The sequence below is a fragment of the Natator depressus genome, chromosome 1 (genome assembly GCF_965152275.1).
Source record: "Natator depressus isolate rNatDep1 chromosome 1, rNatDep2.hap1, whole genome shotgun sequence".
Taxonomy (NCBI): domain Eukaryota; kingdom Metazoa; phylum Chordata; order Testudines; family Cheloniidae; genus Natator; species Natator depressus.
This window is the reverse complement of record NC_134234.1, coordinates 207,662,229-207,676,769: the sequence shown is the minus strand read 5'-3', so window position 1 is coordinate 207,676,769 and position 14,541 is coordinate 207,662,229. Positions and strand designations below refer to the sequence as shown.

General features: G+C 53.8%; 1 protein-coding gene across 1 annotated transcript; it reads right to left on the bottom strand.

Moving 5' to 3' along the window:
- Positions 1–1,071: 1,071 nt before the first annotated feature.
- On the bottom strand, positions 1,072–8,754 carry COPS7A (COP9 signalosome subunit 7A). Its single transcript, XM_074933942.1, has 7 exons — positions 8,385–8,754; positions 7,656–7,731; positions 5,876–5,964; positions 5,596–5,798; positions 4,735–4,840; positions 3,680–3,831; positions 1,072–3,362 (listed from the first exon to the last, which is right to left on the bottom strand). Exons 1-7 carry the CDS (start codon positions 8,544–8,546, stop codon positions 3,323–3,325), a joined length of 828 nt encoding a protein of 275 aa, XP_074790043.1. The 5' UTR covers positions 8,547–8,754; the 3' UTR covers positions 1,072–3,322.
- Between the last annotated feature and the right edge of the window lie 5,787 nt (positions 8,755–14,541).

Genomic DNA, 14,541 nt, shown 5'->3' with positions numbered 1-14,541 from the left:
GCTGTTGAATCTGAACTACATCCAGGTACTATGACTTCAGGCTTTCAAAGAATGTGTTCTGTACATGTTCCTTGCTGCCTGCCTGTCTTCTGCAGGGGCTCCTATTGGAAGATTTGCTCCAAGACCAACATTTTTGGTTTAAGAGAAATATTTTGAAGTGCTCTACTGCACATATGCATATTTTACTTGGGAAGTATTGTCATTAACGACAAGGAAGAAGGAACTGGTTAGGGTAAAGTAATCATGACTCATCTTCTGAACAAGGGAACTCAGTGTGATCAAAAGGATGCAAGTTGGTGGGTCATTTGGTCAAGGAGTTCCTGATACAGAGACCTCCACTTCAATGAGCTGCTCATATTTTCAGATTCTTATAGCTTCCTTTGGTGCAGCACTAGGGTACACGAAGGGAAACAGGTGATGGAAAGGTGAAGGAATGGATGAGCTTTGCCCCCTTTCCATGCTAGAGTACAGCCCTAGTGCAGGGCCAGCATACTCCCTTTAGCAAAAAGGATCAAAATCCCACAACTGAAAAAATATGCTTTAGCCAAACGTAAGTTATTTGACTAACTGGAGGGGTAACTGGGTAAAATCCTATGGCCTGTGATCTACAGGTCAGACTAGATGATCCAAGGGTCCCTGCTGGCCTTGGAATCTATAAATCATCCACACACAAACAATCAAAATCCAGTTTGATGATGACTGGTTAGATGAAGAACTGAGTTTTAGTTTTTTCCTAAGATCTCACCAAATAAGAGATCATCTTCAAAAGGGACCTTTGCTCCCTGAGAGCTCAAAAGTGCTGACAGAGCAAAACTGTGGGAGGAAAGGGGGAAGCAGTTGAGTACCTTCCCCTGCAGTGACCACTGAAGGAACCCAGCCCTGCTCTCCACACCAGGCTCACCCTTCCCCTTGCTGCTGCTGCTTCTAGGGGGAAAGGGGAGGTCAGAACAGTGCAGGTGGGATCATGTGTGGGTGGGTGGGTTCAGTGCCCCCCCCCCCAATCCATATCTCCCTGTTTCTGTCCCTCTTCAAAACATGCTCCCCCCGACTCCATGTTAATCCCTGCATCCTCTGTCTGGCTCCCCAAACTTTGGGGAGGAAGGCTGAGCCGGGAGGACCAGGTTGTGCTGAACATGCAGAGATGGGAGACTAGGATACAATGCTGGGGCAGTGACAAGACTAATGTGCACCCAGTACTTTCTACAGCTGGATTACTCATTACTAGGGAGCCAGAAGCAGTGGAGGGGGACAGCAGAGTTGTGGTACACAGGGTGCTGACAAATTAAGCAAACTAAAACCCAAGGAAATTCACTGCTGTACAACTTCATTAATGCAGAGTTAAGATTGCCTGCTTATGTCTCGCACACTTCCAAAACATGGAGTTCGGCTACACTCAAACCTCTGAAAGCCAGGAAACCACAATCTTAACTGTGCTGTCCTTGTTGGCATGTTGGAGCATCCTTCAATGCACATACTACCACACTGTCTAGTTTTCTGTAAAGGCACTTTGAGAACAGAGCATGTGGCACTGTAGGAAAACGTCTAACATCTTCTGTTTGCTAAGGCAAAGCTCAGGTTTAGGCCAGGCAGAGCAAACAGGAGCTACCTACCCCTGGCCTACACTCAAACATTGAGCCTATTCCACACAAACCACCCAAGACTTGATAAAAGTTACCAGCTCTTCACCCTTATCCCAAGGACTCCTGAGACATTGCCTTCACTTTCCCCTGTCTAAGGCCTGGAGACCAGAGTCATGTAGGCCATCAGGCCACTGACAATCCCCATGGCAAGTAGGTCCCTGCACATCACTGCTGACAACCTGCAGAACTCAGTGCTGAAATGAGAAATACCTGACCTCTCAAGCCTCATGTAGCACCTCTCCTCATATCACAGTGACAGCTCTGCCAATGTGCTCCAACTAATCCCTCTGCTATTCAATATGGCTACACCTGGCACAGTAAAGTCAGTTTGTGTACATACAGCTAAATGCTGGAGTTCAGGCCATTAGAACACAACATAAACAATGGCACCTTCTCATAGTCCTTCATGGCTGTTTATTATGATACAGGCACGCACACGCACACACCCTTTCTGAAATATTCCCAGTGGCTATTGCCAGCTCTGTGGCGGGGATAGATATCAGGGACGGTTGCGGAGATGAAGAGTTAAGGTACACACTATTTCCTGGTTTTCAAAGGTACTTAATGACTCGACTAGACATTCGGGAAGGGCATATGAGACTGCTGGGAAACTTCAACTGTATGTTAAAGTTTCGGTGCAGTTAATATGGTTTAGCTCCACCAGAAGTTACCGACTTGATGCAGGAATCGCATGCAGAAATCCTATTTTCTGTTATGCAGGTGAGAATAAATTACTAATCTATTAATCCTTCCCTGTTTCCAAGGTCAGTCTATGGCATCCATGAAAGAGAATATTCTCTTCCTCATCCTCAGTTATATCTGCAGAAACGGCAGCACTGCTGATTTTACAGCCATGGATGAGTGTGACTCACACACCCTGTTGAATAAGTGCACTGCACCCTCAGCTGGGGAACGAGAGGCAAGGGCCTCTCTGACACCCTATCTCCACCGCATATCCCCCAAGGCTTTCTAGCCTCTCTCCTTTTCTTGCACTGGATGGAAAACAAATTCCAATTGGGTCCCTTGACCACCTCCTATTGGCAGAGATGGGGTCTCTCCACTACCATTGGCTGCTTTGGGATTTCAGGCATCTGCATCAAACTTCCCCCAACATCGTGAGACAACACCTCAGGAGGAAAAGTTTATCTAGATATGTGCACAGATCTACCCTTTATTGTTTTTTTTTAATATATATTTTATATATAAGATTTATATTTTTAAACAATCCCCCACAAAAACACCGGTCCCCACCCAGCAAAACAAAGAACAAAATCAGGATGGCAGCTAAACTTTGGAGCAAAATTGTTCCAGGATCCCACAGAGCCAAAATGGCTGCTGAGCACCAGTGCAAGTTCCTTCCAGGCTTCCATGATATTCTGGCGCTAAGGTGACTGAAACGGAGTTAGTCCTATGGCTCTTTAAATTTACCTGTCAAAGGACAGGGCAAGAGAGACGAGAAACAGAAGAGCTGAGGTGGTAAGAGATGGCAATGGAGGAGTGGGAGAGATTGCTAGGGGATGGAGGAGAGAGAGATGCACAGAGCAGATGGGAAAGAACAAACGTGCAGAAGAACTAGCTGGACAGACAGATGCTGGGGATGAGCAGAGAAGTGTCACACTCAGGACACCTGCTTTTTAACCCTGCTTTCTCCCTCTCACCCTCCCAGGAGTTCAGAGATCCAGCTAGTTTGATTTAGACCAGATCTTTGCGCTGCCCCGGAGCCTGCAGAGAAAGAAACAAAGTCTCAGAACGGAGCAAGAGGCCCATGGACTCACCCCCACCTCCTTGCCCAAGGCACATGAGAAGAAGTGGCTGTGATTCTCAGCTGGGGATGGGTGCCACCACAAAGGAGGTGTATTGCCTCAAATCGAGGATCTCAGAGATTCACTCCGGATGACTGGGGTGCAGAGCTCCGCTGGCACTAAGCCTGCCATAGTATGCGTGTGAAGGAAGAGTTATCGCCCTGAAACAAAGGCCCCAGAGACTCCCCCCCCAAATAACATGGAGAGGGGTCATGCTCAGCTGCGGCTGCTCCTCACCCTTTGGCCTTAGAAGCTTTCTTGCTGGCCTGGCGCTGGTTGGTGCCAGGAGCTGGCTCCCTGAGCTCTGTCAGATGCTGCTCTGGATCCTGGGATGTGGCTGCTGCAGCTGCTGCTGTCGTCACTTTAATTGTCTTCTTCAGATTTGCCACCTGCCAGGGTTGGAAAGCAAGAACAAAGGACATTCTCAAGGAAAAAGCCATGTTAAACTAGAGTTAAGTTTGCAATACAGGTCAATCTAAAGAGAAATATCATAGCATCCCTTGAGAGCTTTGTATTATGGGGTGGCGTCTCGCTGCACAATGACCCTCCTCAGGCCTGAACTTCCAGAGGGTCCTGATGAAGAGTAAGACTATGTTTTAGTCACTGGTATTTTTAGTAAAAAAGTCAAGGACAGATCACAGGCAGTAAACAAAAATTCATGGCCTGTGACCTGTCCATAACTTTTACTATATACCCCAGACTAAAACTTGGGGGAGGGGGGGTGAGGGGGGGTGCCCAGGGGCACCGTGGGAGGGCGGCCCAGGTGCTAAGAGGTGGGTAGCAGCGAGTGGCCCAGGACCCCCGCTGGCCAATGGGAGCTGCGGGGGCAGTGCCTGCAGGAGGAGGTAGCACGCAGAGCTGCCTGGCCACTCCTCCACCTAGCAGCAGAGTGAGGGGGATGTCGCTGCTTCCAGGAAGCCCAGCAAGTAAGCGCCACCCAGAGCCTGCCTCACCCTGTCCTGTGCCCCAACCCCCTGCCTCCTCCCACACCCAAACTCTGCTACTGCTTGGGTGGGGTGGGGAACGGGGAAGGATGCAGTGGCCTGAGACTGCCCCAGCAGCGGCCGATGTGACTGCCTGAGCTGCCCCCTGAGCCAGGCACACTGGCCACTGCAGAAGTCACGGAGGTTACAGAAACCGTGACTTCCATGACAAACTTGCAGCCTTAATGAAGGGGTATAGCAGATCAGGGCTGGCTCAGATATGGAATATAAGGCCTTTCATCTGTGAGGCACTGACTCCAATCCAGCCCCAGATCAGGGGAACTGTCTGTTCTGCATCGGCACACTCACCTCACTCTCTATCTGCTGCTTTAGGCCCAGCTGTTGCTCTTTGTGTTGGTTGGCTCGGCTAACCTGCTCCTCAATCCCTGACAGGACAACCTCACAGCCCAGGCACCTGTGGAGGAGAGACCAAGCTGAGCAGGCTGGACAGTTGCACACAAAAGCACTGCAGTGGGGAAATAGGGGGCGGCACAGGTACTCTGCCCCCATGTAGCTACACCTTGGGGGCGTCAACAAGTGTCTAGGAAGAGATGAATGCATCCAATAAGGAAGGGCATAGGAGCAGTAAGCCCCCAGTAAGGAAAACTGGAGGGAGGAAGGCAGGCTGCAGTGGGAATGATGGCAGGGCTAGGAGGGTTGACAGAATCACTGAAGGGATGTAGGGAGCTCAGGGTTCGAGGGCAGATTTAGCCCAGTAAATTTCAAAATAAACTGGGAGGAACCTCTTGTCACCAACAGGGGCTTTGAGAAGGTTACAGACCCCCTGCGCTCTTCCAGCAGCACACAGGAGAACCTAGAAGATTCTCCCCCATATCTGGAGAGGTCTCCTCACTACCTGCGGAAATCAGGGGATTTTGTGGGCTGCCTGAGGCTGGGGTTGTCAGAATTCCTGCAGCATGTGAGCAATTAGGGGTGTTGCAGTGACTCCAGGGGTTTGAAATCTCTTCACTCCTGCAACATCGGGGGGTGTGAGCATCTCATCTGTAACACGTGCGGGGGTTAGAAGATGTTTCCTCAACACTCCTTCAGTGTGTCAGGGTGTGCACCTGCTCACTACTCTGACATCATGCAGAGGGCTTAGGAGAGGCTCATCACCACTCCTATAGTCGGGGGGGATAGAGGGGCTGGCCTTGGGGGCTTCCTCCTCACCACTCCTGCAATGTGCGGGTGATGGTGCTTAGCTCCTCCCTGCGGATGTCTCGCCCGATGCTGTAATCGACCTCAAGACGCTGATTACGCTGGTCCAGGCTCCCACGCAGCACGTCTGCATACACGGCCTCAATCACCAAGTCCTCCAGCTGCCGCACATTCTTCAGCTGCAACTGTTCCAGCAGCACTGCATAGGGGATGCACTGTGGGGAAAGCACAGGTAGTTAGTATGGGGTGATCCCAACAGGAAGGGGTGTGTATGGGGGAACGAAGCCATTACCTTGATCTTGGCAGCCAGAGTGACCACCGACAGGTGCCTCAGCTTGTTCTTCTGAGCCTTGCTCAATGGAGGGAGGTTTCCAGCTTCGGCTGCTCTCAGGGAAAAGAGCATGATGTCAGAGCTGGAGATGTCCCATCTCACCCTGGCCCAAGGTCCTTTGCCCGACATCCATTCCTCAAAGCTTCTAATGTACCCTTTTCTTGGCAAGGCATCTCCTAAAGCGCTCACACCCCTCAGCATGGAGGAAGTGTTCCTGAGCTCCCTCCCCTTGCCTTAGTCCTGCTCCTTACTCCTCTGGTGATCCCTAAATAATCCCCTCTCCTCCACAAGGTCCACACCCCAAAACACCAGCAGATGGTTCTCATAACCACCCCCCACACACCCCCGCCGCTCCTCACCTCACCACAGCCAGGAAGTCAAATGCAAGGATTGAACTCTTGGAATCTCTGCCTAGAACTCAACCCTGTGTTATTTGTATTCCAGTAGCATCTAGAACCCCAAACAAGATCAGGCTCACATTGTGTGAGCCACTACACACAAACATAGTAAGAGACAGTTCCTGTCACAATGAACTTCCAGTCTAGATAGACAAGATAAATAAAGAGTAGGAAGGGACACAACACAGGAAGAGTGACTTGCCTGAGGTCACACAGCAAGCCCAGTAGCACAGCCTAGAACAGAATCCCAATCTTCAGAGTTCTACGCCAATGCTCTATCTACCAGCCCATGGTGCCTGCAGGACCCCTTCTGCCCTCTGAGCATTTCTGTAACTCTTTGAGCTCCCTCCAATATGTCACTATCTTTCTGGGATTGAAGGGTCCAGTACTGAGGAGTATCCTATGTGGGGTCTCCCCAGAGCTGTAGAGAGAAAAACTATTCCCTCCCTGCTCTGGAATGTGAGGCCTCTGCATATGCATACCCAAAATTGCCCTGACCTGTTTTGCGTTTCTAGCCCACCTGAAGCCCCTGTGCTATTTGCTCCCCCTTTTCCTCTTAGTCTCCAGTCAAGAAGTCTGGCAGCTCCAGTCAAAAAGTCCGGTTGGTGGCGTTGGCAGGCTCCCAGGAAGTGGCCAGCATGTCCCTCTGGCTCGTAGGGGGAGGGTGGCCATGGGTGCTCCGTGCGCTGTCTCAGCCCTGAGCGCCAGCTCCGCAGCTCCCACTGGCTGGGAACTATGCCCAAAGGAGCTGTGGGGATGGCACCGAGGGGCGGGGACAGCACGCAGAGGCCCCCCGGCCACCTCTCCCCATAGGAGCCAGAGTGACATGTTGCCGCTTGCTGGGAGCCACCTGAGCAGCCTGCATGCCAAACCTCCTCCTGCACCTCAATTCCCTGCCCCAGCCTGGAACTCCCTCCCACACCAAAACTCCCTCCCAGAGGCCACATCCCACATCCCCTCCCGCACTCCAACCCCCTGCCCCAGCCCAGAGCTAACTCCTATACCCCAAGGCCCTCAGCCCCAGCTCAGAGCCCCCTCCTGCACCCCAAACCGCTCATCCCCAGCCCCACCCTTGAGCCCACACCCCCTCCTGCACCCCAACCCCCTGAGCCAGCCCATTGAAAATGAGCAAGTGAGCAAGGGTGGGGGAGAGCAAGTGACGGAGGTGGGGGATGGAATGAAGGGGGTGGGTCCTCAAAGAAGGGGCAGGGGTGTAAAGTTTTCTGCAATTAGAAAGCTGGCAATCCTATCCACCTTTCCTGCTTCCTAGGAGACAACTGCAGGTGTTGGCCCACATCCTGGAGCACTAGGCTATGGGGGTTATAAGAGAATGACACACGTACACAAATAATCAGCATACGTCCCGTATGCGAAGAGGGTGAGCAGACGGAAGACGGAGGAGAACTCGTTTTCAGCCAGCTGCAGGGGAGAAAAAGCACTCAATACAAACAGCATGAAACTTTGCACACTACAACCTAACCCCTATCCCCAGTTCCAGGGCACAGTGGGGCGCGTCTAACACAATTCCCATTTCCCTGCTTTTTTCCCCACCCAACAGGCCCCAAGTGTTTTTCAATCTAGGTAACGGTGACTGATTCAGCTACCCACCAAAACACAGCTGCACGAGGGGTGGAATAGCAGATGCTTAACATGCTCCACATCCCCAAGCACAGAGTTTAGGGAAACTAAACAAACCCCACTAAAGTGGCAGGAGCAGATTTCGGGAAGCAGCTAGGGGTGCTGGAACCATTTGCACCGGTAGGGTGCTGAGAGCTATTGAACCAAACCCTGTGTAGGATGGAAACCACTTTCAGCCAGGAGTTCGGCAGGTCCCCCAGCATCCCTAGCTCCAGCACCTATGGCAGCAGGCTGAGCTGCAGTTTCCCGGGATAACACCTGGGATTCTGACCAACCAGCGGCTCACAGTTGTGCTGGGCTGGAAAGAAGCGACCTGACCCAGCTCCGCCTGCACCACTCGAGCCCTGGGGGCCCTCCTCCCGCAGGGCAGCGCACCATGCCCGCGCCAGCCCCTGCAGCACAGCCCCCGCAGAGCCCGCGGGGCCGGCGCTCACCTCTCGGACGTTGGGCAGATCCAGCAGCTCCCCGAAGACGTAGATGCCGGGCGCCTCCAGCACCTGGTGGATGAGGCTGACCAGGGCCGCCCCGCGAGCCGACCGGGCCAGCAACAGGAGCTGCTCCTGGCTCTGCCCCGTCACCTTCACCTCGGCTGCCATGCCGCCCTGCCCGGCCCCACCAGCGCTGTGGGGACAAGCGGGGCAGGGGAGGAGAAAGGGCCGGGGCAGGGCCTTAGCTCGGGGCGGGAGGGCTCTGGACAGAGCAGACACTCCCGGGCCCCTGCGCCGCCTGTGGGCCCGCCCCCGGGCTGCAGAGCAGCGCGTGAGCACCACCCAGTCGGGCTCCTACCTGCCGGCGGGGAGCTCAGGCCTCCCCGCACCTAGGGCTGTTTTTCCTCCTCTAGGGTACTCCCCCTTCCAAGAGAGGCCACGTCCGGGTTTCTGACGTCATAAAGCCCCAAGCCACGCCCATAACACATTTCTCTTCTCCCTCCCCCCTTCATTGGTTCTGTCCACTGGGGGAGAGGAGGAATCGGTTCCCTCTCTGGTCCCGCCTCCACCGCTCTGCCATTGGTCGAGTGTCTGTGGCTGGTTGAGTGACACTGGTGCTGTACGGCCGCTGCGGGATGTGCTCCAGCCCGCGGAAGCAGCGCGAGGAGAGACGAGAAGCGCAGTGTGAGCTCAGACCCCTGTTGCAGGGACACGTTCCGCCACCCAAAAAGGCTGACGTGCAGGCAGAGCTTTGGCTCTGACAGTCCCCAAAGCGCCGCTGTAGAACGCTGCAGAGTAACAAAATGGAGGGAAATGTCTATGATCTTAGAGCACCTGATTCCTCCAGGACTCAGACAAAACACTGCTGTACCCAGAGGTGCTGGAACTAGGGGTGTTGGTAGTACATTCACGCATCCGGGCGGAGTTCCTCTGGGCGGCGTCCACCGACTCCCTTGACACCTTCGAGGAACGGTGGGCGCTGTCCGGGGTTCTCTGCTCGGTGACCCCGTCCGGTTCCCTCCGTCTGACCCTCTGATTGAGGGACAGAGCGAGAGACGCCAGCCACAGCCGTTAGCTGCTGTGAATACCATCATTATTGTTATTTAGGAGGGGTCTTATAATACATGGATGTGCCCCCCTCCCTCCCAGCCACCCATCCCGCAGCCGTGCCCATCTTGTCGGGCACTCTCAGGAGAGGGAGGGTCGGTGACCCTGGGCGCGGCACTAGGTAACTCGAGGGGGTGGAAGACCACGAGTGTCGAGGAAGCCCCCCCGCTCTAGGCCACCAGGTAACTCAGGAGGGTGGAAGACCACGAGTGTCGAGGAAGCCCCCCCGCTCTGGGCCTGGGCTAGCCTGAACACCTCTCCCTCCTGAAAGCTGTTGTGTTATACCTTCTGATTGCGTTGTTTTGTTGCTAAGTTTTTCTTTATCTTCTTGTAATCTCTGTAACTGTTACAAATAAATTTCCTTTCTGTTTCAAAAAAAAAAAAAAAAAAAAAAAAACTAGGGGTGTTGGTAGTACATTCACGCATCCGGGCGGAGTTCCTCTGGGCGGCGTCCACCGACTCCCTTGACACCTTCGAGGAACGGTGGGCGCTGTCCGGGGTTCTCTGCTCGGTGACCCCGTCCGGTTCCCTCCGTCTGACCCTCTGATTGAGGGACAGAGCGAGAGACGCCAGCCACAGCCGTTAGCTGCTGTGAATACCATCATTATTGTTATTTAGGAGGGGTCTTATAATACATGGATGTGCCCCCCTCCCTCCCAGCCACCCATCCCGCAGCCGTGCCCATCTTGTCGGGCACTCTCAGGAGAGGGAGGGTCGGTGACCCTGGGCGCGGCACTAGGTAACTCGAGGGGGTGGAAGACCACGAGTGTCGAGGAAGCCCCCCCGCTCTAGGCCACCAGGTAACTCAGGAGGGTGGAAGACCACGAGTGTCGAGGAAGCCCCCCCGCTCTGGGCCTGGGCTAGCCTGAACACCTCTCCCTCCTGAAAGCTGTTGTGTTATACCTTCTGATTGCGTTGTTTTGTTGCTAAGTTTTTCTTTATCTTCTTGTAATCTCTGTAACTGTTACAAATAAATTTCCTTTCTGTTTCAAAAAAAAAAAAAAAAAAAAAAAAACTAGGGGTGTTGGTAGTACATTCACGCATCCGGGCGGAGTTCCTCTGGGCGGCGTCCACCGACTCCCTTGACACCTTCGAGGAACGGTGGGCGCTGTCCGGGGTTCTCTGCTCGGTGACCCCGTCCGGTTCCCTCCGTCTGACCCTCTGATTGAGGGACAGAGCGAGAGACGCCAGCCACAGCCGTTAGCTGCTGTGAATACCATCATTATTGTTATTTAGGAGGGGTCTTATAATACATGGATGTGCCCCCCTCCCTCCCAGCCACCCATCCCGCAGCCGTGCCCATCTTGTCGGGCACTCTCAGGAGAGGGAGGGTCGGTGACCCTGGGCGCGGCACTAGGTAACTCGAGGGGGTGGAAGACCACGAGTGTCGAGGAAGCCCCCCCGCTCTAGGCCACCAGGTAACTCAGGAGGGTGGAAGACCACGAGTGTCGAGGAAGCCCCCCCGCTCTGGGCCTGGGCTAGCCTGAACACCTCTCCCTCCTGAAAGCTGTTGTGTTATACCTTCTGATTGCGTTGTTTTGTTGCTAAGTTTTTCTTTATCTTCTTGTAATCTCTGTAACTGTTACAAATAAATTTCCTTTCTGTTTCAAAAAAAAAAAAAAAAAAAAAAAAACTAGGGGTGTTGGTAGTACATTCACGCATCCGGGCGGAGTTCCTCTGGGCGGCGTCCACCGACTCCCTTGACACCTTCGAGGAACGGTGGGCGCTGTCCGGGGTTCTCTGCTCGGTGACCCCGTCCGGTTCCCTCCGTCTGACCCTCTGATTGAGGGACAGAGCGAGAGACGCCAGCCACAGCCGTTAGCTGCTGTGAACACCATCATTATTGTCATTTAGGAGGGGTCTTATAATACATGGGTGTGCCCCCCTCCCTCCCAACCACCCACCCCGCAGCCGTGCCCATCTTGTCGGGCACTCTCAGGAGAGGGAGGGTCGGTGACCCTGGGCGCGGCACTAGGTAACTCGAGGGGGTGGAAGACCACGAGTGTCGAGGAAGCCCCCCCGCTCTAGGCCACCAGGTAACTCAGGAGGGTGGAAGACCACGAGTGTCGAGGAAGCCCCCCCGCTCTGGGCCTGGGCTAGCCTGAACACCTCTCCCTCCTGAAAGCTGTTGTGTTATACCTTCTGATTGCGTTGTTTTGTTGCTAAGTTTTTCTTTATCTTTTTGTAATTTCTGTAACTGTTACAAATAAATTTCTTTCCTGTTTCAAAAAAAAAAAAAAAAAAAAAAAAAACTAGGGGTGTTGGTAGTACATTCACGCATCCGGGCGGAGTTCCTCTGGGCGGCGTCCACCGACTCCCTTGACACCTTCGAGGAACGGTGGGCGCTGTCCGGGGTTCTCTGCTCGGTGACCCCGTCCGGTTCCCTCCGTCTGACCCTCTGATTGAGGGACAGAGCGAGAGACGCCAGCCACAGCCGTTAGCTGCTGTGAATACCATCATTATTGTTATTTAGGAGGGGTCTTATAATACATGGATATGCCCCCCTCCCTCCCAGCCACCCACCCCGCAGCCGTGCCCATCTTGTCGGGCACTCTCAGGAGAGGGAGGGTCGGTGACCCTGGGCGCGGCACTAGGTAACTCGAGGGGGTGGAAGACCACGAGTGTCGAGGAAGCCCCCCCGCTCTAGGCCACCAGGTAACTCAGGAGGGTGGAAGACCACGAGTGTCGAGGAAGCCCCCCCGCTCTGGGCCTGGGCTAGCCTGAACACCTCTCCCTCCTGAAAGCTGTTGTGTTATACCTTTTGATTGCGTTGTTTTGTTGCTAAGTTTTTCTTTATCTTCTTGTAATCTCTGTAACTGTTACAAATAAATTTCCTTTCTGTTTCAAAAAAAAAAAAAAAAAAAAAAAAAAAAAAACTAGGGGTGTTGGTAGTACATTCACGCATCCGGGCGGAGTTCCTCTGGGCGGCGTCCACCGACTCCCTTGACACCTTCGAGGAACGGTGGGCGCTGTCCGGGGTTCTCTGCTCGGTGACCCCGTCCGGTTCCCTCCGTCTGACCCTCTGATTGAGGGACAGAGCGAGAGACGCCAGCCACAGCCGTTAGCTGCTGTGAACACCATCATTATTGTCATTTAGGAGGGGTCTTATAATACATGGGTGTGCCCCCCTCCCTCCCAACCACCCACCCCGCAGCCGTGCCCATCTTGTCGGGCACTCTCAGGAGAGGGAGGGTCGGTGACCCTGGGCGCGGCACTAGGTAACTCGAGGGGGTGGAAGACCACGAGTGTCGAGGAAGCCCCCCCGCTCTAGGCCACCAGGTAACTCAGGAGGGTGGAAGACCACGAGTGTCGAGGAAGCCCCCCCGCTCTGGGCCTGGGCTAGCCTGAACACCTCTCCCTCCTGAAAGCTGTTGTGTTATACCTTCTGATTGCGTTGTTTTGTTGCTAAGTTTTTCTTTATCTTTTTGTAATTTCTGTAACTGTTACAAATAAATTTCTTTCCTGTTTCAAAAAAAAAAAAAAAAAAAAAAAAAACTAGGGGTGTTGGTAGTACATTCACGCATCCGGGCGGAGTTCCTCTGGGCGGCGTCCACCGACTCCCTTGACACCTTCGAGGAACGGTGGGCGCTGTCCGGGGTTCTCTGCTCGGTGACCCCGTCCGGTTCCCTCCGTCTGACCCTCTGATTGAGGGACAGAGCGAGAGACGCCAGCCACAGCCATTAGCTGCTGTGAACACCATCATTATTGTCATTTAGGAGGGGTCTTATAATACATGGGTGTGCCCCCCTCCCTCCCAACCACCCACCCCGCAGCAGTGCCCATCTTGTCGGGCACTCTCAGGAGAGGGAGGGTCGGTGACCCTGGGCGCGGCACTAGGTAACTCGAGGGGGTGGAAGACCACGAGTGTCGAGGAAGCCCCCCCGCTCTAGGCCACCAGGTAACTCAGGAGGGTGGAAGACCACGAGTGTCGAGGAAGCCCCCCCGCTCTGGGCCTGGGCTAGCCTGAACACCTCTCCCTCCTGAAAGCTGTTGTGTTATACCTTCTGATTGCGTTGTTTTGTTGCTAAGTTTTCCTTTATCTTTTTGTAATCTCTGTAACTGTTACAAATAAACTTCTTTTCTGTTTCAAAAAAAAAAAACTAGGGGTGTTGGTAGTACATTCACGCATCCGGGCGGAGTTCCTCTGGGCGGCGTCCACCGACTCCCTTGACACTTTCGAGGAACGGTGGGCGCTGTCCGGGGTTCTCTGCTCGGTGACCCCGTCCGGTTCCCTCCGTCTGACCCTCTGATTGAGGGACAGAGCGAGAGATGCCAGCCACAGCCGTTAGCTGCTGTGAATACCATCATTATTGTTATTTAGGAGGGGTCTTATAATACATGGGTGTGCCCCCCTCCCTCCCAACCACCCACCCCGCAGCCGTGCCCATCTTGTCGGGCACTCTCAGGAGAGGGAGGGTCGGTGACCCTGGGCGCGGCACTAGGTAACTCGAGGGGGTGGAAGACCACGAGTGTCGAGGAAGCCCCCCCGCTCTAGGCCACCAGGTAACTCAGGAGGGTGGAAGACCACGAGTGTCGAGGAAGCCCCCCCGCTCTGGGCCTGGGCTAGCCTGAACACCTCTCCCTCCTGAAAGCTGTTGTGTTATACCTTCTGATTGCGTTGTTTTGTTGCTAAGTTTTCCTTTATCTTTTTGTAATCTCTGTAACTGTTACAAATAAACTTCTTTTCTGTTTCAAAACAAAAAAAAAAAAAAAAAAAAAAAAAACTAGGGGTGTTGGTAGTACATTCACGCATCCGGGCGGAGTTCCTCTGGGCGGCGTCCACCGACTCCCTTGACACCTTCGAGGAACGGTGGGCGCTGTCCGGGGTTCTCTGCTCGGTGACCCCGTCCGGTTCCCTCCGTCTGACCCTCTGATTGAGGGACAGAGCGAGAGACGCCAGCCACAGCCGTTAGCTGCTGTGAATACCATCATTATTGTTATTTAGGAGGGGTCTTATAATACATGGGTGTGCCCCCCTCCCTCCCAACCACCCACCCCGCAGCCGTGCCCATCTTGTCGGGCACTCTCAGGAGAGGGAGGGTCGGTGACCCTGGGC

Coding starts and splice junctions, on each gene's coding strand:
- COPS7A (XM_074933942.1), bottom strand. CDS start 8,546: ATGGCAGCCGAGGTGAAGGTGACGGGGCAGAGCCAGGAGCAGCTCCTG. Junction 3,832..4,734: donor AGCAGCAGATAGAGAGTGAG/GTGAGTGTGCCG, acceptor CAACCCTGGCAG/GTGGCAAATCTGAAGAAGAC. Junction 3,363..3,679: donor AAAGCTTCTAAGGCCAAAGG/GTGAGGAGCAGC, acceptor CTTTCTCTGCAG/GCTCCGGGGCAGCGCAAAGA.